General features: G+C 42.7%; 1 protein-coding gene across 1 annotated transcript in view; it reads left to right on the top strand.

Moving 5' to 3' along the window:
* The first annotated feature begins 9,176 nt into the window (after nucleotides 1-9,176).
* Nucleotides 9,177-24,295, top strand: part of TMEFF1 (transmembrane protein with EGF like and two follistatin like domains 1) — a 106,554-nt gene continuing 91,435 nt past the window's right edge. Inside the window, exon 1 of the mRNA XM_024930007.5 lies at nucleotides 9,177-9,804. Coding sequence (XP_024785775.2) covers nucleotides 9,609-9,804 — 196 coding nt within the window. The 5' untranslated portion in view covers nucleotides 9,177-9,608. The remainder of the gene's footprint in view (nucleotides 9,805-24,295) is intronic.

Genomic DNA, 24,295 nt, shown 5'->3' with positions numbered 1-24,295 from the left:
TGCTTTACCTATCAGCAGCATTTGACCAGTTGACCATGTCCTGCTTTTTGAAACACTTTTGCTTCTTGGTTACTATGACAGTGCTCTTTCCTGGGTTCCTTCTGAATTTCCTGACAGTTCTGTCACAGTTAGTTACTTCTATCAGTGTTCCTCAGCTTCAGCCTAGTCCTCTTCTTTCATTTTATAAAATCTCATTAAATCATCACACTCACTTTCATGACTTCAATTAATTTACCTTCTGATGCCTTCCACCTTTATATGTCAAGTATAAATCTCTCTTCTGAGCACCAGGCTTATAAATTCAACTGCTACTGGACACCTCCATCCAGATGCCTCACTGGCCCTTCAAATTCAGTGTGCCTAAAACTAACTAAACTCATCATTTTCTCTCCAAACCTGCTTTTTGTCCAGAGTTTCCATTTTAGTAAATGCCACTGAATTTGGAATTAACCCTTGCTTGACATTTTTTCTTCCTCATCTCCCACATCTAGTCAGTTACCAAGTTCTGCTGATTTTACTTCCTAAATTCAATTAATTTACTTGTCTCCATCTTCCCTAGTCCGAGCCACCATCCTCACTCACGTGGACCATGGTGATAGCCCCCTCATGGTTTCCCTGCATATATTTTGCCTTTCCAATCCATTATGCACACTGCAACCCAAATGATTTGTAACAGCTTTGATAAGATGTAATTAACATAACTTACAGTTCACCCATTTAACCAAGTGACCTTTTACAAACACAAATCTGAGCAGGTTATTCCCTGCTTATAATTTTGAAATCAAGTCTGAATCCTTATTCTAGCTTATTTTATTAAATTAATTAATTTATTTTTTTGAGACAGAGTTTTGCTCTGTTGCCCAGGCTGGAGTGCAGTGATGCGATCTTGGCTCACTGCAACCTCCACATCCCGGGTCAAGTGATTCTCCTGCCTCAGCCTCCCGAGTAGCTGGGATTACAGGTGCATGCCACCACGCCCGGCTAATTTTTTTGTATTTTTAGTAGAGACAGGGTTTCACTGTGTTAGCCAGAATGGTCTCAATCTCTTGTGATCTGCCCGCCTTGGCCTCCCGAAGTGCTGGGATTACAGGCATGAGCCACCGCACCCTACCCTTTATTCTAGCTTAAAAAGTCCACATGATCTGCCCCTTGCTTCCTAAAGTCCCCAACTTCATTCTCTGTCATTCACTCTCCAGACTTCATCCACGGTTGCCTTTTCTCTATTTCTTGAACTTGCCATACCCTTTATTCCATTTTTACACGTTGATTTTTTTTCATAGAATACTGTTCCCTCTCTACCCCTTTCTAACTCATCAGTCTTCCCGCCTCAGCTTAAATATCACTACTTCTGGGAAGCTTTCCTTGATACCCCCATTGCCTGCTGTGGTAGGAGTCTGATACATTCACAATCATTCGCAAAAGGCTTTACATTTAAAGTTTGACTTCTCTGTTAGACTATAGGACAGGGATGGTGTTTATCTTGTTCACCTTTGCATCCTCACTGCCTAACATGGTTGCTTAGGAGATAATGGGCAATCTCTAAATATTGTTGGATGAATGCTGGGTGAATGGGGGTATTGTTACCAAGATTCATGTCCTGCCCTGACCCCTGTTCTCATCGTTGTTGAAGTCACCACTACCAAAGCTGCCTTATGTATTATTACTATTGTTCTGTGCTGAGAGAAATAGCTTCAGAATGCAGTCTTGCTGTTTTACTTTTACATCTCCCTCAATTAGGAAACTAGACTAAGGACTGAATCCAATAATATTGACCCTTATGCTGAACCCCCAGGCCATTAGACTTTAGGGAATAATTTTTAACTGGGATGAAGGGAGAATAATTAAAAGTCTGTTGATTCAAGTTCACATGTACATATACAGATGAGTTGATAAATACAGTAATGGATGCATGGATACACACATGTAAATGTGCATGTACAAACACAGGGCCCAGCTGTCATACTCCAATATGCATGCATACACACACTCACAGAGGCAACCTGATATATACTCACTCCTTACATATGTACACAGAGTAAAATGACATATGCTTGGCACTTATGCATATGTACAGAGGCAAGCTGATACAGTCATTACATATGTACACACAGGCAAATGACATATGGTCAATACATATGTATACATACAGAGGAAAGCTGACATACTTAAACACACACAGTGGTAAAATGTAATTATTTAGTTCCATTTGACTCACTGTAATTCCTCCAGGTACCTAGCTCCTTGCTTTATCTCTCTTTCATGATTCTTGGCTCAGTGGATGCCATTCTCAAGTTCCCAGGCTCTTGGCTGAAACATCTTGTCCTTCCTTTTGACCCACCTGGCTTTTTGTCAGAAATTTTCCTCCCAGCAGCTTAGTTACCTCTGCCAATTACCAGGCTGCTGTCCTGCAGGCCTCTCTAGTACCCAGCCAGCCCAGATGAGCTCTTTTCACTGTTGACTTTAACCTTCTGGGTTTTGACTCAAAGTATAGGCTTTGGATTCAAAGTGTAGGCTTTGGAGCTAGACAGACCTGGCCCCAGCCTTGTTGCCCATTAACTGAGTAACCTTGGGCAAATTACCTAACCTCACCAAACCCCAGCTTTCTCATCTATACAATTAAGATAATAGTAGTACCTTCTCAGGCCAGGCATAGTGGCTTACACCTGTAATCCTAGCACTCTGGAAGGCTGAGATGGGAGGATCACTTGAGGCGAAGTGTTCAAAACCAGCCTGGGCAACATAGTGAGACCCTCATCTCTTAAAAAAAATAAAAAAATCAGCCAGGCATGATGGTGCACACCTATAGTCATAGCTATTCAAGAGGCTGAGGGTGGAGGATTGCTTGAGCCCAGGGTTCAAGGTTACAGTGAGCTATGATCGCATCACTGCACTCTAGCCCGAGTGACAGAGTGTGACCCTGTCTCTAAAAAAATAAAAAACAAAAAACAAAAAAACACAAAAAGACTAGGTTTTTGGTTGTATTAGATAATACATGTGGAGCTCTTAGTCTGGTATATAAGTACAGTTAATGACAACTGCCACTAACAATAACTAACATTTATCACGTGGTTACTATGTGACTCCTACTTCTAGTTAATGATTTACTGAGTACTTATGATGTAATAAGCATGGTTCTAAGCACTTCACATCTATGAACCCATTTTATTCTTACAACAACCTTATGAAGCAGATAAAAATTTTATCTCTGTGTTACAGATTATCAAACTGAGGCCCCAAGAAGTTAAATAATTTGGCCAAGGTCATATTGCTAACAAACAGTAGAGCTAAGATGCAAACCCAGATGGTTTGGTTCCAGAGCCTACACTCTTAATTACTATGCTATACCTCCTACTTCCATTTACATGTGATTGTCTTTCTCAGAGAAGCTATTTCTTTGGCACACTCATTTATGAACTAAAACCCTTGGAGAAATTTTTGGATTGCGGCTGAAAATTTCCATTTGCTGAAAGATCAAGAAAAATCTTACTTCTGTATTCAGAGCAATGCTGAACAACTGAATGACAAGAAGACCTGCAGTGAAAACCCAGAGATGCCTCCTCAGTTTCTCTACCCACTCACAGGGACTGTTTGGGTGAGAAGTGACAATTATAGTGATGAAGCCTGTTCTCCTTCAGGCAGAGTTAGGATATCTTTCTGCATTCCCATAGCACTTTTATTCTGTAACCCTTGCCTTCTTGGCTTCTACCTTGTCTATGTAACTGAGGACCATTCAGGGGAAGTGGATAAGAATAACAGTGATTCCAACTGAAGTCCCCACCAATGTCATCACAAGAATCTCTGAATATAATCACAAGAAACCCAGTGAAATCTCCTGACACTCTTGCAAGATGGTCAGGATGGCTTGTGAAGATTCTGGTGCCTGCAGTCTTGATAATGCCAATTTTTTGCTTCATCATGTGTCAGATGATGATGCTTCTCCATCTTCTCCTGCTAGTGATGTGGTGAGGCTTTACAGTCAGAATGAACCTGGTGACTCCAACTTCTTCACCTTGTGGCCTTGGGTACTTGACCTGATGCTTTGTTTTTTCATCTATAAAATGGAAATAATACTTACCAAAAAGGTGGGCGGGAAGATTAATGACAACAAATGCGAAGTGCCTGGGACATAGGCATACCTGGGCCATAGCAGGTCCTTGGTGTATTATTATCATGGCTCAACCCAAAAATTATTCTCTCCCACTGACATTATTATTATTATTATCATCAGGTCTCCCCTATTAGACCATAAGCTCTGTGAGAATCAGAGACTTTGTTTTGTTCACTGCTGTTTCTCTGTATCTAGGACAGTGCCTAGATCATAGTGGGTGCTCAGTAAATATTTGTTGAATCAATAAATGAAGTCCTAAATAAGTTGGCCTTTTTTTTTTTTTTTTTGGAGACGGAGTTTCGCTCTTGTTGCCCAGGCTGGAGTGCAGTGGCGCGGTCTTGGCTCACTGCAACCTCTGCCTCTCGGGTACAAGCGATTCTCCTGCCTCAGCCTCCCGAGTAGCTGGGATTACAGGCGCCTGCCACCATGCCTGGCTAATTTTTTGTAATTTTAGTAGAGATGGGGTTTCACCACGTTGGCCAGGCTGGTCTCGAACTCCTGACCTGAAGTGATCCGCCCACCTCGGCCTCCCAAAGTGCTGGGATTACAGGCGTGAGCCACCGTGCCCAGCCGACCTTGTTTTTTTAGGTTCTTACTAAACTGGCTGGCATTCAGATGCTCTTACTCTCAGAGGAGTGTTCCCTCTGCCTGGAGCACTCCCTCTTCACCTGGTTAACTTCTACTCCTCCTTCTGATCTTAGCACAAGCATCACTCCTTTAGGGAAACCTCTCTGACCTTCTCTTTCATAGCATTTGTTAACAATATTGCAATTTTAATTTTATTTGTATAACTGTTTGATTAATATTTGACTGTAAACTTCCTAAGGACAGGGACCAGGTCTGCTGTACTTACCATTGTATATTCCCAGGCACTAGGAGTAGACCTTCAGCACAAATTTGTTGAATGAATAAATAACATCAATTTTACAAAGACCCCCCTATCTAGAAATTGGGGTCCAGTTTCACAAATTGGATCAGAGATTAACCCCAGGCTTTGCCAGTGCTGCACCATAAATCATTGCTTTCCCCTGTTTCTGGGTCAAGCACTGTGACTCTCTCCTACTGGGGCCAATTTGTCAGTCCCAAAGTGTCTCATTACTGTTTATCAGGACTTCATTATGCAGCTGGACCCTCCAGCAGGAGGTCTAGGAAAGCCAGGATATTGGCAGGGCTGGGAGTATGGGATGGGATTTGCCATTTACATCTACCCCACCCTCACTCCATTTATATTTAGTATTTATCACACTGAGTTGTAGTTGTTAATTTTCAAGTGTCTCCTTCCCTCCCACACAGTGAGGGCAGGATCTCTTGCCCACAGAGGCTACTCTGGTGTGCAGCAAATGCTCATAAGGGTTTCTTGAAGGAATGCAATGTTTTCCATGAGTGAAGCTTAATTGAGAACAGAAATCAACTCATAAGAGAGGGCACTACCTCTGGCATTTTTTTTTAAAAACCTGAGCCAATAAATCCCTTTTTGTTTACCTTAACTTGGATTGGGGTTTTCTGTTACTTGGAACTGAAAACATTCTGGTAGAGCATAACTAATGATGTTCAATATAAGATCTCTGATAGATTTTTGTTTTAAAATATTCACTTCCTATTTACTCCCTCTCACTTACCTCCATAAGGAGAATAAACTTCCCTATCCCTTGTCTTTGAGCTCGGCTATAGGACTGATCTTAGCCAGTGAGATTTTAGCAGACATATACAAGCAGTGTGTAAAAAGTGCTAGCACAGTTGGGTGTGCCCCCTTGTACCACTGCCATCTCCGTGACAAGAGTTCTTCCTGGGTCCCATCCCCAGAATGAATACTAGAATAGTGAACCAGAGCTCAACCAGCACATAGGAGCCAAACCCAGCTGAACCTGTATCTTGAAGCAAAGCCATCCACCCAAGCCTAGCCTAGATCAACCAGCCAACCCCCAGTCAACCTCTAAACCTATGAGAAATGAATGCTCCTTGTGGCATGCTGCTGAGATTTTATGGTGGTTTGTTAGGGAGCAATAGCTGACTGATCAGGGTCAGGGTTTTCCATACTTGACAGTGCATCTGAATTATCTAGACAACTTTAAAATAAATAAGAGATACTTGGGCATCACCTAGAATGTTTGGAGTACTGTTCAGAAATCTACATTCTGTTAAAATTCACTGGGTGGTATTTAGGTAGTGAGTCCCACAGCCTTTTGCTATCTGATATTTTGGGGTCACCAGTATTAAGGCATGTCATGGGTGTTACATTAATTCACCTCTAACAACCTTTTCCCTCTCTGAGATTATATGATCAAAGTCAGACAAATTCTGTTTCTGAAGCAGAGTTCTTTTCAAGAAATCTGTATTGAATTTGTTTTAGCTGATTTGGGGAAAGATGCAGATGTAAATTAATTTGTGACTTATGGCCCCAGGATTTTTTTTTTACTTGCTCTGTTGCCCAGTGCCCAGGTGGTACAGTGGCATGATCATAGCTCACTTGTAACCTTGAACTCCTGGGTGCAAGTGATCCTCTCACCTCAGCCTCCTGAATATCTAAGACTACAGGTGCACACCACCACACTGGCTAATTAAATTTTTTTTTTTTTTTTGTAGAGACAAGGTCTCACTATGTTGTTCAGTCTGGTCTCGAACTCCTGGCTTCAAGCAATCCTCCTGCCTCGGCCTCAGAAAGTGCTGAGATTACAAATGTGAACCACCCACTCCCGCCGATTTTTTGCTTTTTATTTAATGGTTGACTTCTCTTAGTATTTCTGCCTGGGCTATGGTGAGCAGTGAAATGAAAATTCAAGGCAGAATACTGGGGCTTGGAGAGCCAAGACACAGGTCAGGAATGAAGCATGGAAGAGGTCAAGCTTAGCAGAGAAGCTGCTGAAGTTCTGGGAAAAAGCCTTAGCTGTGGCTTAGCAGTTAGGAACCTGAGATCCCACAATATTCAGAAAAGCCAGAAGTTCAGTTTTAGTTGTAACATTTGGCATGCCACTAACAGTTTAGACGTGTGAGGCGAGTCTTAATAAAATGTTAAAAAATGTGAATTTATTTGTATAAAAAGTATGATGAAAGTACAATTTAAAATAGTTTTTTTTTTTCTTTGAGACAGAGTCTTGTGATCATGCCTGGGTGATGAAGTGAGACCCTGTTAGAAAAAAAAAAAAGATAAAAATTCAGATCACAGAGAAAAATATAAAGAACAGGTAATTATAGGTAATTATTACTCTTAAGCTGGTCTTTCAGACATAACCACTGTTAATATATTGCTGTATAGTGTTCTTCACTTTTTTCTCCTATGGATGTGTACACATTATATATATTCTAGAAAAATAGGGTTTTCCTATTACTCATCAGTATCCTAATTTTTCCACGTCAGTAAACGCTAACCTAATTATCATCATTGTTAAAGCTGCATAATACTCCATTGTACTAAGAGGTACCGTACTTTCGTCCCCACTGATGGACATTTAAGTTATAAAGGCTGTGATGAACATCCTAATGTATACATTTTTGTGTGCTTATCCAGTTATCCTTTAGATAAATTCCAATAAATGGAATTACTAGATTAAAGAGTAAACATATTTTAAAGGTTTTTTGATACATAGTCAAATTGCCCTCCTAAAATGTATAAATTAGTAGTGCTCAGTCTGCCAATTCTTTTAACTCTTGTTAATCATCCAAAGGGAAAATAATTGTGTGTGCGTGTGTGTGTGTGATGGAGTTTTGCTCTTGTTGCCCAAGCTGGAGTGAAATAGTGCAATCTCTGCTCACTGCAACCTCTACCTCCCGGGTTCAAGCGATTCTCCTGCCTCAGCCTCCTGAGTAGCTGGGATTATAGGCGTTACAGGTGCGCGCCACCATGCCCGGCTAATTTTTTCTATTTTTAGTAGAAATGGGGTTTCACCATGTTAGCCAGGTTGGTTTCGAACTCCTGCCCTCAGGTGATCCGCCCACCTCGGCCTCTAAAAGTGCTGGGATTACAGGTGTGAGCCACTGCCCCTGGCCAGAGTTTTGTGGTTTTAATCTTTTATTACTAGTGGGTTCAAATCTGTTTTCATGTATTTATTGTCTGTACTTTTTGTGAATAAGAGTCAAGCTTCCTATTTTTCTATTATGTCAACTTTTTCTTCTTGACATATAACTTTATATTAAGTATATTGTCTCATATTTGCACTGAAGACATTTTTCCTAATGTGGCTTTGCTTGTGGTGGCTTTTCACACATTTCTTAATTTTATGAATCAAATTGATCAGTTTTTCAATGAGACTTAAAATTCCTTCTGGGGTGGGATGCAATATAATAGAATGAAAAAGGCAGAGGACTTTCACACAATTCAGTCCATGATCTTAGTACCTATGTCTAGGTATCACCTAGCAGGATGTGGTAGGAAGAGCACTGGACTGGGAGTCAGATCACCTTGCCTCTCTGGGTCCCTACTTCCTCATCTGTAGAATGGAGATAAGAATGAAAACTCCCTCCGAGGCCTGTAAAAAAATAATTGAAGAGAATGCACATAAAGAGCTTTCACCAGGCCTTGTATATTAGAAAATCCTCTCTGAATCTCAGCTTTTGTTAGGGGGAGAGGGCAACACAGACTTTTGTAAAACTATTTTCACTCAGTTGTATGTGAGTCTACGGGAATGAGGTGGGGATGAGGAACCTAGAAATCTAACCATTCACCCAACATCTCTGAGAACTGCATGGCTAGAGTCAGAACTTGGGCTCCCATCCTGGTCCTGCCCATTTCTTGGTATGCAACCTTGGACAAGTCACCTTTACCTCTTCCGTGACTCAGTTTCTTCCACCTAAAAACTATTATAGATATATGACAGACCACCTGCCCTCATTCCCAGCCCTGCTGCTGGGCGAAGGAAACGCTTCAAAAACAGCTCACAAAGGGCGGCAAACAAGTCTGTTACGGTGCAGCCTACCCCCGAGGGGTGGCCCCAACCCCGGCCCCCGCGCCCCTGCCCTGTCGCAGGAACAATAGCTCCCCTGGAGGCGGCGCCGGCCGCGGCCGGGGGCGGAGCCGTCGGCGCGGGAGCTGGGGGTGTGCGCGGGGCGGGGTCGCAGCCACCCCTCCCGCCGGCGGCTCCGTCACGCGCCCCTCACCGGGCGGGCCGGGGTCTTTGTGACGCGGTGGCAACGGCCACGGACACAAAGGGAAGGCGAGGAGGCGAGCAAGAGGCTGGGCCTGCCTCCGGCCCGCGACCCCCGCCCGCCGCGCGCGCGCCCGCCCGCTCCCCTCGCCGCGGTGTCCCCCACGCCGGCTCGCACCCTCGCGCGCACCCTTGCGCGCCCGCGACCCTCGCACGCGCCCGGACCCACCGACTCCGTCCCGAGCGCCGCGGGCCCGGGCCTGGCGGGCGCTGCGGGTGGGGCGGGGATGCTGACGGGCTGCTCCCCGGCTCAGCGGCGCGGCTGCTAGGAGGCACCGAGGCAGCGGCGGGGCTCTGGGCGCGCGGCTGGATGCCCCCGGCCTGCGGCTCCCTGCGCTTCCCGCCGTCCAGGGGCACCAGTCATGGGCGCCGCGGCCGCTGAGGCGCCGCTCCGGCTGCCTGCCGCGCCTCCGCTCGCCTTCTGCTGCTACACGTCGGTGCTTCTGCTCTTCGCCTTCTCTCTGCCCGGGAGCCGCGCGTCCAACCAGCCCCCGGGTGGTGGTGGCGGCAGCGGCGGGGACTGTCCCGGCGGCAAAGGCAAGAGCATCAACTGCTCAGGTAGGACCGGTCGGAGCCGGCCCTAGGTCTTCCCACCCCTCCGTTGCCGCCTCCCTCGTGGTCCCTGCGGTCGGCCGGGCTGGGAAAGACCCCGTCGTGGGGGTCCCAGGGGTGGGCCCGAGGGTGAACGAGGGCGGAGGGCAGGGCGCGAGCGTGCGGTGTGGCTTTGGGACCGGCGCTGGGGATGGGAGTGGCCGTGGGTGCGTCCGAGTGTGTCGAGTGGCTGGGCGAGGGCGGCCCGGCGTGTGGGGAGGCGGTGGGGCCGGGGCCGGGGCCGGCGCGGCTGAGCGGCCGGCAGGGGCTCCCGGTGTGGTCGTGGGTGTGCTCGCGGGAGCGCGTGTTTGTGTTGTGAAGGCTGAGGGGAGGGAGGGCGGCCCCAGGCAGGGATCTGTGTGTGTGTGTGCAGAGTGCGGTGGGTGGGAGACGGCGAGGGGGCTGGGCGGGGTGAGGGCAGGGGAGTGACCATGTGCTGATGTGCTGGGGAGATTCTTCCTTAAGGCACTGGGGTCTCGGGGGTGGGGGTCGTGTGGATAAAGGGAACGGGTTGTCTTGAGGACGCGGTTTGGCGATGCAGAGTGACTGTGTGTGTGTGTGTGTGCGCGCGCGCGCGCGCGTGTGTGTGCTTTGGGTTCTGAGATGGGATAGGGGGGCTTAGAGTGACCTCGGGTCTGTGGATATGAGCGGGGAAAGTCCCAGGGCCCAGGAAGTGACCCTGTGTTTTTGTGTGTTGTGTGTGAAGCCTGGGGCTCAGTTAGTCACCCTGGGGTATGCATTGAAGAGGAAGGATGGGTGCCCTATAGCGAACCCCATTTATGTCTTTTCAAAGGGGAGGAGGCTTGGGAGTCATCATCCTGTGTAGGGTTTGGATGTAGAAAGAGGAAATTAGGTCTCAGGGAATGCCCTTGTGTAGCAAGGTGTAACCCTGGGTTATTAAAGTGTGGAAAGAGAGAATTGGGTCCCAGGGAAGATGTCGTGCCTGTGTGTGTGTGTGTTTTGCGGGAGGGCCTGGATACTGGCAGCAGCGGGGAGCAAGGGAGTGACCTCTCCCCTCTCTCCAAGGCCGCTTGCCCCCCCACAGCTGTTGGGAACAAAGAGCTTGCTGAGGCTTTAGTGGATAACACTGGGGAGGAGGGTCCCAGCAGTAAAGTTCCTCTTCATTTCTAAAGGGGTCCCAGAGGCGCACAAGGATTATGGCCCTGGGGCAAAGACAGGCATTCAGGTCTCATTTTTTGAGTGGAGGGTCTTCTTGGAGCTGGCCTAGCAGATGCTAGTGATCATAAGCCACATCCTTGCTAACTTGCCCTTTTATCAATTCTGGAGCCTTCTCTTGTCTTCTTTAAACCAAGGCGGAGTAGGGGGAGGAGGGAGGAACATAAGGCCACTGGGAATCTGCCGGACAACCTTTATACTTTTGGGCTCTTGAAGGGGCATTATTTCTGGAAGAGTGAGGAAGGAGCAAGAGAGTCTCAGCGCAGATGCTTATGCTACCCTAAATGAAGCAAGCCTTTGGCCCGCTATTTAGGTTTGAAGGCCTTAAATCTTTTAATAATTTTCATATGGTAATGTTTTATGAGGGGAATGGCAGTTTTGAGCACAGTAAACAATGGCATGTCCATTAAAAGCATTTCCATCCGTGAAAAAACTTTTCTGTTATTTTTCTGATGTTGAACGGGATATGGGGTAATGCTTTACTACATAATCATAATCATACTTTAAGAATAAAAACCAGTTGTATATTAGAGTGCCTTTTTATGTAACAAATATTAATTATCAAACTTGTAAGTGATCGCACCATGTCAATATTTTTCCAGCTAATGTGTCGCGGGTATTTGTTCTTGCTAAGCTAATTCGTTCTTAGCAAAATATAGTGTGTCTTGATGGGATGTTTTTGTGTGTACTTTCTAACTTGCATAGTTCAAGTTTTAAGAAAGGAAATAAAAGAAATAGAGGGATGGATACCCTTGAGGATGTGGGTTGGTGATGCAGAGCGACTGTGTGTGTGTGTGTGTGTGTGTGTGTGTGTGTGTTCTTTGGGTTCTAAGATGGAATGTAGGGGCTTGGAGTGACCTCGGGTATGGGCAGGAAAGTCCCAGGGCCCGAGAAGTGAACCTGTGTTTTTGTGTGGTGTGTGTGCGTGTGAAGCCTGGGGCTCAGTTAGTCACCCTGGGGTACTATGCATTGAAGAGGAGGGGTGGGTGACACGCAGTGTGGGAAAAAGGGGACTGATCTAGGGGTCATGGTCCTTGTTAAGCAGCTGTGTAATTTGTGGCAAGTTAGTTAATTTCTCTTAGTTTCCATTCCTTTTAAAAAAGAGACTTGGATTTAGTAATATCTGAGTCTTCTTTCAAGCGTATTCATCACTGATATAAATGTCAATAAATTAAGCTGATCAAATAAAATGTTTTCTAGCAGTAAGATATACTTGAATAACTGGGTCTAAAGCTAGAGTTTTAACTAAATGATACTTGTAGATTCTTATTGTAACTTTTTAGGATGAAGATTTGGGAACGATTCATATGGAAAAAAATTTTTTTTAGTTGGTGAGAACCATAGTAATACAGTCTGGACATGCACATCTGTTAATGCTGCTCGAAATTGTGCACAGTTTGTTTAATAGCTTTTATTATCTAGGTATCCCCCCACAAACTGAAGTTTACTCTGTCATGTTTTTTTTTTTTGAGATGGAGTCTCACTTTGTCACCCAGGCTAGAGTGCAGTGGCGCAATCCTGGCTGACTGCAGCCTCTGGCTCCTGGGTTCAGGTGATTCTCCTGCCTCAGCCTCCGGAGTAGCTGGGACTACAGGTGCCCACCACCATGCCGGGCTAATTTGTATTTTTAGTAGGGATGGGGTTTCACAATGTTGGCTAGGCTGATCTTGAACTCCTGACCTCAGGTGATCCGCCCGCCTCGGCCTCCCAAAGTGTTGAGATTACAGGTGTGAGCCAATGTGCCTGGCCTGTTTCGTTTTTTTTTTTTTTTTTTTGAGACGGAGTCTCGCTCTGTCACCCAGGCTGGAGTGCAGTGGCGCGATCTCTGCTCACAGCAAGCTCCGCCTCCCGGGTTCGCGCCATTCTCCTGCCTCAGCCTCCCCAGTAGCTGGGACTACAGGCACCCGCCACCATGCCCGGCTAATTTTTTGTATTTTTAGTAGAGACGGGGTTTCATCGTGTTAGCCAGGATGGTCTCGATCTCCTGACCTCGTGATCTGCCAGCCTCGGCCTCCCAAAGTGCTGGGATTACAGGCGTGAGCCACCGCGCCCGGCCTATTTCAGTTTTAAAACTAAATACAGCCCTCGATTCCCTGTAGATATTCATTTTTGGTTTTGGACCATCATTTCAGCCTACTGTGAGCTTTCTGGAGCTGATTCGGTCAGGCTGTGCGTGTTGGGTCACTCACAGGTTTTTTTCACTTGCAAATGTGAAGAGTAGTTCTATGGCTTCATTAAATTAATAGAAGTTGTCTAGATTGTGAAAAAGGATGGAACCCTGCGACATATTACTGGAGACTTTCTACCAACTTGGTTGATGTTGTTACGTTAGTCAACCAGATGTTCAACTAGCTATGCATCCTGTTAGTTGAATTTAACAGATTTTCGAGCTTCTGCTGTTCAACATTTTCGCATTTTGTTCACCAGCCTATTATTTAAAAGATTCTTTCAGATTGTCTTGTTAGATTGTTCTGTATATATATCATCCTGTCATCCTCCCTTTTTCCATTTTAGTAATCCTGTTAAATAAAAAGCACATGTTGTATAGCCTGCCTTAATAAAGAGCTGATGGTGGCTTTCTCATTTTACTGTATTCGAAAACTTATTTATCCATTTTAGAATTTTTCAGCAGTTACATAGCAGGTTTACCCACAGATGTTTTTCTGGATCTGCATTCCGCCTTTTTTTTTTTTTTTTTTTTTTTGAGATGGAGTCTTGCTCTGTCGCCCAAGCTGGAGTACAGTGGCATGATCTCAGCTCACTGTAACCTCTGCCTTCCAGGTTCAAGCAGTTCTCCTGCCTCAAGCCTCCCGAGTAGCTGGGACTACAGGCGCACACCACCACGCCCGGCTAATTGTTTGTATTTTAGTAGATATGGGGTTTCACTGTGTTGCCCATTCTGGTCTCGAACTCCTGAGCTCAGGCAATCCGCCTACCTCGGCCTTCCAAAGTGCTAGGATTACAGGCATGAACCACTGCGCCCGGCCTGCATTTCTCCTTTTTTGAAATTTGAGCATGTGTTTATTTCTATTTATTTAATTTCTGGTCTTCTGGCACCTTGTCAAGGTAGCTTAGATAATTTGTGGTAGTTTTTAAGGCAGATGTAAAAGTTTTTTCAGCATCATGGAGTGTGAGTTATTTGGATCAGAAAGCATATTCTTTTGAACTAGCTCTGTATTCTGTTACTGTCCCCTACCCATGCCACTTACCTTAGAAGCTGGTTTCCTTTTATCAGATTTCTGACCTCCCTAGCTTGAAGATCATGCTTCTTGATGAAGATGAAGCATAGGGAATTGGCCCTGTTGTCTCTTGATATTGCATCTTCCCTAAGCAATGGGCCTTTGGTTTATCTCTTCTTGTTCTCAACAAGACTTTTTTGTTTGTTTGTTTGTTTGTTTGAGGCAGGGTCTCATTCCTGTCGCCCAGGCTGGCGTGTAGTGACGCAATCTCAGCTTACTGCAGCCTCAACTTCTTGGGCTCAGGTGATACTCAGCCTCCTGAGTAGTTCGGACTACAGGTGCGTGCCACCACACTCGGCTAATTTTTTGTGTTTTTAGTAGAGACAGGGCTTCGCCATGATGCCCAGGCTGGAACAAGACTTCTTTTGTTGTCCTCTTGCCCCAGTTCTCCACTTATTCTGGACTTTAGACTTATTGAGATTAAAAGAAAAACTTCGATTTTATATCTTTTTTATTTATGCTTATTTTTTTTTAAAGCTAACTTAACAGAAAGTTCCCAGTTATCCAAAGAGAAAAAAAGCTTGGAAATACATGACATATGTGAAGAAAGATAAACTTGAATTTAGGAGACCAGGTAACCTTAGACTGACTGACTTTGTTTTTCATTTGTGAAATGAAGATGATGATGGTCCTTTTTGGCTCTGGGATATTTGAGAAGAACAAATGAGACTAACCATGTGGGGCATTTCTAGCTTAGGGAATATGGTTAAAGAGGTAGAAGAACATACTGAGAGACCAGTAAGTGGCATTTCGTGATAGATATAAGGTAGAGAATTTGAAATGGGTTTTAACTAGAAGTGGGTCCTCTGGATTATTATATGGTGGTAGGAATGGTATTAATGGACGATATAAATGTCAGATTATGAGAAGTGCCTTATTTGTGGCAATTCAGGATTCTCGGGAATAAAAGTGAGTTTTTCTAATTAATGGGGAATCTCGGGCAGGGCTTTTATCTTCTAGATCCCTGTTGTGTAAAATGTGGATGGATAATAATTAATTTAGCAAACCTTGATTGAATACTGCGTAGTGTAATCTAATATACTGGATGTTAAGGGAAATATATGAGAAGGCTTCCCTGCTTTCAAGGGCCTTATAATCTTATAGAGGTGGTTAGCCTCTTACAGATATATACAGTGGAAGTTTCTGTTTACCACATCTGGGCTTGCTTCCCCACAGCAGTCCCCATCAATAAGCATTTATTGAGCACGAACAAGATAGGATTTTTTAAAAGGGGTACAGTTAAGTGGATTTATATATATTCACAAAATTGTACAACTGTCACCACTCTCTAATTCCAGAAAATTTTCATCACCCCCAAAAGAAACCTCATAGCTATTAATAGTCATTCCACATTCCTTGCCTCCCCAGTCCCTGGTTACTACTAATCTACTCTCTATGGATTTGCCTATTCTAGATATGCATGCAAATGGGATCATATGAGATGTGTTCTTTTGTGTCTGGCTTCTTTCCCTTAGCATAATGTTTTCAATGTGCATCCATGTTGTAGTGTGTATCAGAACTTCATTCCTTTTTATGGCCAAATAATATTCCATTGTATGGATAAACCACATTTTGCATATCCATTTCTCTACTGATGGATATTTGAGTTGTTTTCACTTTTTGGCTGTTATGAATAATGCTGCTGTAACATTCATGGACAACTTTTTTGTGGACACATGTTTTCAGTTCTGTTGTGTATGTATCTAGGAGTGGAATTGCTTGGTCATATGGTAACTCTGTGTTTCACATTTTGAGGAATTACCAAACGGTTTTCCAAAGTGGCTGCACCATTTTACATTTCTACCAGCAATGTTTGAAGATCCTAATTTCTCCAGCATCTTCTCCAACACTTGTTATTGTCTGTCTGTTTGATTTTGGCCATCCTAGTGGGTGTGAAGTTATGTATCAATGTCGTTTTTATTTGTATTTTCCTAATGGCTATTGATATTAAGCATCTTTTAATGAATGTATTGGCTATCTGTATATCTTCTTTGGAGAAATGTCTATTCAGATCCTTTGCTGGGCTTGATTTTGACATCTTGGAGTAATCATTCCCTTAGTAAATCATACTAATCAGTTCCCACAGCAAGCACAGAGATGCTCAAATGCTAAGTTGGCTCTCGTTTGTCATTTGATTTTTCTGCTTACTAAGCAAGAGTCAGTTGTATTTGTTTTCAAACTTATTTATACCAGTGGTAATTATGAGTATAATTTAATAAATATTACTCAAATCGATGAAATATGAATACAAAAAGTTGTTTTTATGAAATGCTTTGAAAAGACTTGATAAAGACAAGAAGCTGAAAGAATTGCCTCTGAACGAATTAAATTATGGTCAAGACAACTGAAACAGAGTGGAGAAACCCTGTAAACTTTTGGAAGGATTTCCCAGAAAACACTGCAAGTATTTTTAAGCCCCTGTTCTACTTAGAGGAAAGGAAAATGGACATTGTAGATCTAATGGATTATGGGTGTGATTTATCTAAGGAAGTGGGGAACTGTGTTTGGCAGACTTACACTCAAAAAAAAGGTCTTGGTGCTACATTGGGAAATGAATGTATAATTACGTATTTAAGACTAAAATGGCTAAAATAGATATCATTTTAAATGGTTTCTGCCTTAACTGACTTTTTTGGTTAATAGATCAATGATCACTCTTGTATATGTTTGAAAAGAGGATTTCCACTGTACAAGGTGCCCTGAGGAAGATACAGATGTGGTGTCATGGGAATGTATAATTCTGATTTGTGGGAATCAAAACTGGTTTCCTGGAGTAAGTGGCACTCAAGCTGGGCTGTATGGGGAGAGTAGAATATCACCTGGAAACAACAGACGCACTTTTGCCTGAGGCCTTTGCTGTTGATGTTCCTTTGTCTTGGAATCGTCTTGTCCCAGTTCCTACAGTTGTTTGCTCTAATGTCACCTTCAGTGGTGCCTTAAATTACAGCCTTCTCAACCTTCCATCCACGGTGTCTCTCTCACATCCTAATCTTCCTTCGTGCTTTTTCTTGCTCTAGGACACCTTTTCCTGTGTGACATACTATACGTTTTACTTGTTTTCTGTCTCTGTATGTAGCTCTATGAAGGCAGAGATTTTTATCTGTTTTGTTTACCACTGTATTGACAGTGCCCAGATTGGTGTCTGGTACGAAGTTAGGTTCCCATTACATATTTATTTGTGGAATAGATTAATGGCTGAATGAACATAGAAGCTGAACATAGATGAATGAACATAGAATACCTCTTAGGAAGGGTATTCTAGGCTGAAGGAATAGCTTTAGGAAAGGCACAAAGGTGGAAAAGAGAAGGGAGTCTTTTCGAAATACTAAATTGCGGGGATTAAGGCAGGAGATTATGCCACCACATTAAGGTCCTCAAGGCCCGTCTGAAGTTTTGGCATTTGGTTCAAAGACATCAAGAAGCTTTTAAAGGGTTTGAGTGACATTATGGTTTTAGAAAACAAAGTCTGAAATTGGTGAAGATGGAATGGAGAAGGGAAGAGCCTGGCGGTACGATGAAAGGTAACGGTAGAAATGGGAAGAATTGAGAGGACTTGTTTAGCCTGCACAGGTTTTTTTTTTTTTTTTTAATTGTTGTTGTTTTTTGAGACGGAATCTAGCTCTGTCACCAGGCTGGAGTGCAGTGGCATGATCTCAGCTCACTGCAACCTCCGCCTCCCAGGTTCAAGCGATTCTCCTGCCTTAGCCTCCTGAGTTGCTGGTACTGCAGGCGCATACCACTACGCCCAGCTAATTTTTGTATTTTTAGTAAAGACGGGGTTTCACCATGTTAGCTAGGATGGTCTCGGTCTCCTTGTGATCTGCCTGCCTCGGCCTCCCAAAGTGCTGGAATTACAGGCGTGAGCCACTGCGCCCAGCCTAGCCTGCACAGTTTTTTAAAAAAGTTACATTGGTTGTTAGCCATTAAAAATCTGGAGGTTTCACTTGGCAATCTATTTTTCTGCCGACTCTTCTTCTTCTTCTTTTCTTTTCTTTCTTTCTTTCTTTTTTTTTTTTTTTGGAGACAGTATCTTGCTCTGTTGCCCAGGCTGGAGTGCAGCGGCTTGATCTTTGCTCACTGCAACCTCCGCCTCCCAGGTTCAAGCGATTCTCCTGCCTCAACCTCCAGAGTAGCTGGGATTACAGGTGCACGCCACCACGCCTGGCTAATTTTTGAATTTTTAGTAGAGACGGGTTTTCACCATATTGGCCAGGCTGGTCTTAAACTCCTGACCTCAAGTAATCTGCCCGCCTCGGCCTCCCAAAGTGCTGGGATTACAGGCGTGAGCCACCACTCTGGCCTGCATTCTCTTCTAAACTTGGAGGTACTGTCAGCATTGGGCTTTTATTTCCACATTGCAAAAATCAGTCAGTGCTGTCTAGTGAGGCATGAGCTCTTTACTTTGCTGAGTCCTCAACCAGCCAGCCTCTTTTATTGATCTTTTTCTGCCTAAACTTCTGGATCTTCTGCTATAGATGGTGGGGTGAGTTGTGATGCTCTTAATTTGAGATGGAGAGCCTGTTTGGAGGAGAGTCAAATTGGTGTACATTCCGTCATTCCTGTTATTCACAATTACATGTTTGGATGGGAGACCTTATTTCTCCAGTACCTAGGTGTTTTGGTCTGAACTCCTCTCCTGCCTGTACTCCTTGTAACTTCCACTGTATTTTTCTTCTTTTTAACTCTTTCCTTGAATCCACTTCCTCCTTTGTATTTGAAACCTACCCTGCTATCTCTGATTATACCATTGTCCTTGAATCACTCTCTGATGTTTTTATGTCTATTTTTTTTTCTTAATTTTATCCCTTAAACTTTCCCTTTTGTCTCTAAATTCTTTAGGTGGATATAGATCATTATGTTTCTTTAACTCCATTGTCATTTATGATAAAATTTCTCTCATTGTTGTGAAACACATGAATTTATATATGTCACAGATGGGTTTTTTCATGATTTTGCGTTATGGTCTAAGAATGTGTCATATGGAATCTCTGGGTTTTCATATTAAAACTAGGTGCGTCCAGGCGTGGTGGCTCATGCCTGTGATCCCAGCACTTTGGGAGCCCGAGGCGGGTGGATCACCTGAGGTCAGGAGTTGGAGACCAGCCTGGCCAACATGACGAAAACTCGTCTCTATTAAAAATACAAAAATTAGCCGGGCATGGTGGCACATGCCTGTAATCCCAGCTACTCAGGAGGCTGAGGCAGGAGAATCGCTTGAACCTGGGAGGTGGAGGTTGCAGTGAGCCGAGATCGCACCGTTGCACTCCAGCCTGGGCAACAAGAGAGAAACAACGTCTCAAAAAACAAACAAACAAACAAGGTGTATCTTTGTATGAAAACAAATTTTGTGAAAGATTCTTCTATCCAGAAGAGTTATTTCCTTGACTTCTCAGTCTCCATGTTATATTAACTGTTATTTTTACTTAAGTTTACTTTATTTTCATGTAATTTCAAACTTAGAAAAATGTTGTAATAGTATACCCAGATTCCCCAATTAAGATTTTACCACATTTGCTTTAAGTCTCTCTTTGTATATCTACTCTTTCTCTCTCTATCGTCTGTCTGTCTGTCTTTTTTTTTTTTTTTTCCCTGAACTTGGCTCTGTCAAGTTGGCCCCTATCAAAGGGAGAAGGTTAGTTTATGTTTTAGTTCCATACTTTAAATTTTTTGTTTTGTCATCTCCTCTTAATTAAATAGTAAAACTTCCACTTATAATGATAGGTTTATTTTTCACAGTTTTTCAGTTTTTCTTATATTTTTGTTATTGTATGTAGGACATATACATTGAACATTATTTTGTATCATAATTTGTTGTACTTTTTACCTTTGTATAGAGTAGATTTCAAGTATGTCTTGAAGTTATCATAGGACCCAACCTTTTCTGGATTTGTGTTTATATTTTAGTTTTTAGGTGTTGGGATTTGTCTTCAAATAAAGTTATAGATCATTCTGCTTTCAGTGGCATTCAACTCATTTACATTAAATTAAGTAATTGATATCTGTGCTACCCTCCATCATCATCTTTTTTCTAAATTGCACAATCCAGTGTTTTCGACTATAGTCACAAGGTTGTGGAACATTTTCATCTCCTCCAAAAGGAACTTTACATTTTTTTTTTTTTTGAGATGGAGTCTCTCTCTGTTGCCCAGGCTGGAGTGCAATGGTGCGATCTTGGCTCACCGCAACCTCTGCCTCCTGGGTTCAAGCAATTCTCCCTGCCTCAGGCTCTTGAATAGCTGGGATTACAAGCGCCCGCCACCATGCCCGCCTAATTTTTTTATTTTTAGTAGAGGCGGGGTTTTACTATGTTGTCCAGGCTGGTCTTGAACTCCTGACCTCAGGTGATCCGCCTGCCTCGGCCTCCCAAAGTGTTGGGATTACAGGCGTGAGCCGCCGTGCCTGGCCAAGGAACTTTACATTCTTTAGCAGTCACTCCCCAATCCCCACCTCTCCTCATCCAGCCCTAGGCAACCACTGACGTACTTTTTTTTTTTTTTGAAACAGTCTCTGTCCTCCAGGCTAGAGGACAGTGGTGTGATCTTGGCGCCCTGCAACCTCCGCCTCCCCGGTTCAAGAGATTCTCATACCTCAGCATGAGATTCAGGTGCCTGTCACTGCGCCTGGCTAATTTTGTATTTTTAGTAGAGACGGAGTTTCACTGTGTTGGCCAGGCTGGTCTCAAACTCCTGACCTCAAGTGATCTGCCTGCCTCGGCCTCCTAAAATGTTGGGATTACAGGCATGAGCCACCAACCCTGGCCATGATTTACTATCTTTTGCTGTAGATTTGTCTATTCTGGACATTTCATATAAATGGAATCATACAATATGACCTTTTATAATTGGCTTCTTTCACTTAGCATGATGTTTTTAAGGTTAATCCATGTTGTAGGATGTATCAGAATTTCATTCCTTTTTTTTGACTGAATAATATTTCATTGTCTCGATAATACCACATTTTGTTTATCCATTCAGTATCCATTCATCTATTGATAGACATATTTTTGTTTTCACTTTTTGACTATTATGAATAATGCCACCTTGGATATTCATGTACAAGTTTTTGTGTAAATACATGGTTTCATATTTCTTGGGTGTATGTATTCCACCTAGGAGTGGAATTCCTGGGTCACGTGGTCACTCCATGTTTAACATTTTGAAGATTTGCCAAACTGCTGTCTATGTAAAACTCTATGTTTAACATTTGAGGATTTGCCAAACTATTGTAAATGGTTGCAGCATTTCACATTTTCATCAGCTATGTGTGAACATTCCATTTTCCACATCCTCACCAACCTTTGTTATTGTCTTCTTTGTTATAACCAACCATCTTCATTTAAGTTCCTATTTGTTATCCTTCATTTTCCCTATATATGTGGTTTCTTTAATGGAATTTAAATTCTCAATTTCTTTTAAGCTGGATTGGGAGATAACTTCAACCTATTTATCCCCCTTCATTTTTAACATTGTTAGAAACATTGTCTTAACTATTTTCTTTATTCATATAATTCTATTATTAGCTTCTTGAGCATTTAGGGGCTTGGTATACTTCTCATGTACTTGGAAATTCTATACTTAAATCTGAAAATTCTCTCCGTATATGCTTTTAGTTTATTAGGTAACTTAATTTATTGTAATTCCTTTGCTACTATTCAAATTCATTAATTTTTAAAAAAGTATCATGTATTTTCCATGGCTCAGCAGCCTTGTCATTTTTTCAGAAGTCATTTAAGGTTCTAAAGTTCTTAACATATTCTTGTACCTTTAAAAACTTTGGCAGGTTATTATATTTTCAACCACAGCTCAATTTCTCTCTCTCTCTTTTTTTTTTTTTTGCAAATATTCCGAGTCTGTCTTTTCCATGGATTAAAAAAGGGAAAAAACCCACACCTTTTTTTCTTTGTTATAAAAGCAGTATATAATCTGTGTAGAAAATTTGAGGAATATGGAAAAATATGAAGAGGAAATCTGGGATAATTGCCATTCTCTTCTTTAATCTCAGTGTTTATGCTAAATTATTTCATTTTTCATCAGAAAATTTTTGAACTTGAGTTTTGCTCTTTTTGCCCAGGCTGGAGTGCAATGACATGATCTCGGCTTACTACAACCTCTGCATCCCAGGTTCAAGTAATTCTCCTGCCTCAGCCTCCTGAGTAGCTGGGATTACCGGCGCGTGCCAACATGCCCAGCTAATTTTGTATTTTTAGTAAAGATGGGGTTTCACCATATTGGCCAGGCTGGTCTTGAACCCCTGACCTCAGATAATTGGTCCGCCTCGGGCTCCCAAAGTGCTGGGATTACAGGCGTGAGCCACAGCACCCGGCCTGAACTTTTAAAAAAATATTCATGTTGTTTTGCTTTGCATTTTCTGTTTATGCTGGAGCCACTGTTGTTCAGAGGTCAGATCTCCTTTGGGGATGTTTTATTTTTATTTTTTGAGACAATGTCTCTCTCTGTTGTCCAAGCTGGTGTGCAGTGGCATGATGGCTTACTGCAGCCTTGACCTTCCAGGCTCAATTGATCCTCCTATCTCAGCCTCCTGAGTAGCTGAGACCACAGGCGTGTGCCACCATATCCAGCTAATTTTTAAAAATTATCTTTTGTAGTTACGGAGTCTCTCTATGTTGCCCAGGCTGGTCTCGAACTCCTGGGCTCAAGTGATACTCCCGCCTCAGCCTCTCAAAGTACAGGCATGAACCACTGTGCCTGGCTAGGAATTTTTAAGTTCAGTTTATTTTTGCCTTGTCAGCTTTCATTTAATATTGTTTTGCACGTGAAACTAAACTGCTGATGTTGCTGTATCAATTCTGTTGTTTATAGCCCAGTTGATATATTTAGATTCTTTATTGTTCACAAGTCAGCTCAATCTTTTAGTGTCCTGTATTCATTTTCTATAGCTTTTTTTCTTCTTTCTCTTTATTTTCTTTTTAAAAAAATTTTTAATTTTTATTTATTAGTATTTTTTGAGACAGGGTCTCACTCTGTCACCCAGGTTGGAGTACAGTATCACTATCTTGGCTCACTGCAACCTATACCTCCTGGGTTCAAGCAATTCTTGTGCCTCAGCCACCTGAGTAGCTGGAATTACAGCTGCCCACCACCATACCTGGCTAATTTTCTTTTGTATTTTTAGTACAGATGGGGTTTCACCATGTTTGCTAGGCTGGTCTCGAATCCCTGGCCTCAGGTGATCTGCCTGCCTTGGTTTCCCAAAGTGCTGGGATTGCAGGCTTAAGCCACTGTGCCCAGCCTCCTTCTCTCTCTAAAGTGGTTTGAGGTGTTTTCTAGGTGGTACACTTGTGTTTACCATTGTTTACTTCAAGTTATACCATAAGCACATCCTAATTCCCATTTATTTAGACCTAGTTTAAAAAAAATTATTCAATGTTTTACAACAAAATTTGTCAGGGTTTCTGGTTATGGTAGTGTCTTTTTAAGTTTGTTTTTGGTGGTTTCAGCCAGAGTAACAGTCAGTTTTCTTCATAGTTTGCAGTGTTCTTTTATAAGGATCTCTTATAACCATTGGAATCCTATAAGGGATTATTATACTCCTTTTTTTTTTAATTCTAGGAAACTGGAATTCTCAGATTTAGCACTTGGTCAAGATCATATAGTTACTTTTACTTAATCAAATAATTGGAACCCCAAGTCTGGAACTCTTTCTAATGCACCAGAATTTTGTGAAGTCTTTAAAAAATTATCTTTTAAAATCATTAATACCAGGTTTTTCAGTGCCAGTATGCAAGTTGCTGTGTAGATTTTCGTCTTTGTGGGTGATTTCCCTGGGTTCTGGCTACCTCCTATTCTACTTAGTGTTGCAGACACTAAGGGATAGTGGTTAGAAATAGAACCAGAGGACATTGTTCTTGTGTTTAGATTAATTATTGATTTAAAAAATAGTTTAATGAAGGAAATGTATTGAGTATACCTGCAAAATCTTATATATGTAAACAGGTATATGTTTCAAAATAATGGGATTATAACTGTATGTATAGTTTTACAATGTGTTTTTTTTTCACAATAGGTCTTAGTTGTCTTTTCATA

The sequence above is a fragment of the Pan paniscus genome, chromosome 11, assembly GCF_029289425.2.
Source record: "Pan paniscus chromosome 11, NHGRI_mPanPan1-v2.0_pri, whole genome shotgun sequence".
Taxonomy (NCBI): Eukaryota; Metazoa; Chordata; class Mammalia; order Primates; family Hominidae; genus Pan; species Pan paniscus.
Note: the sequence above shows the minus strand (reverse complement) of the source record. Positions and strands in the feature narration are given on the sequence as shown.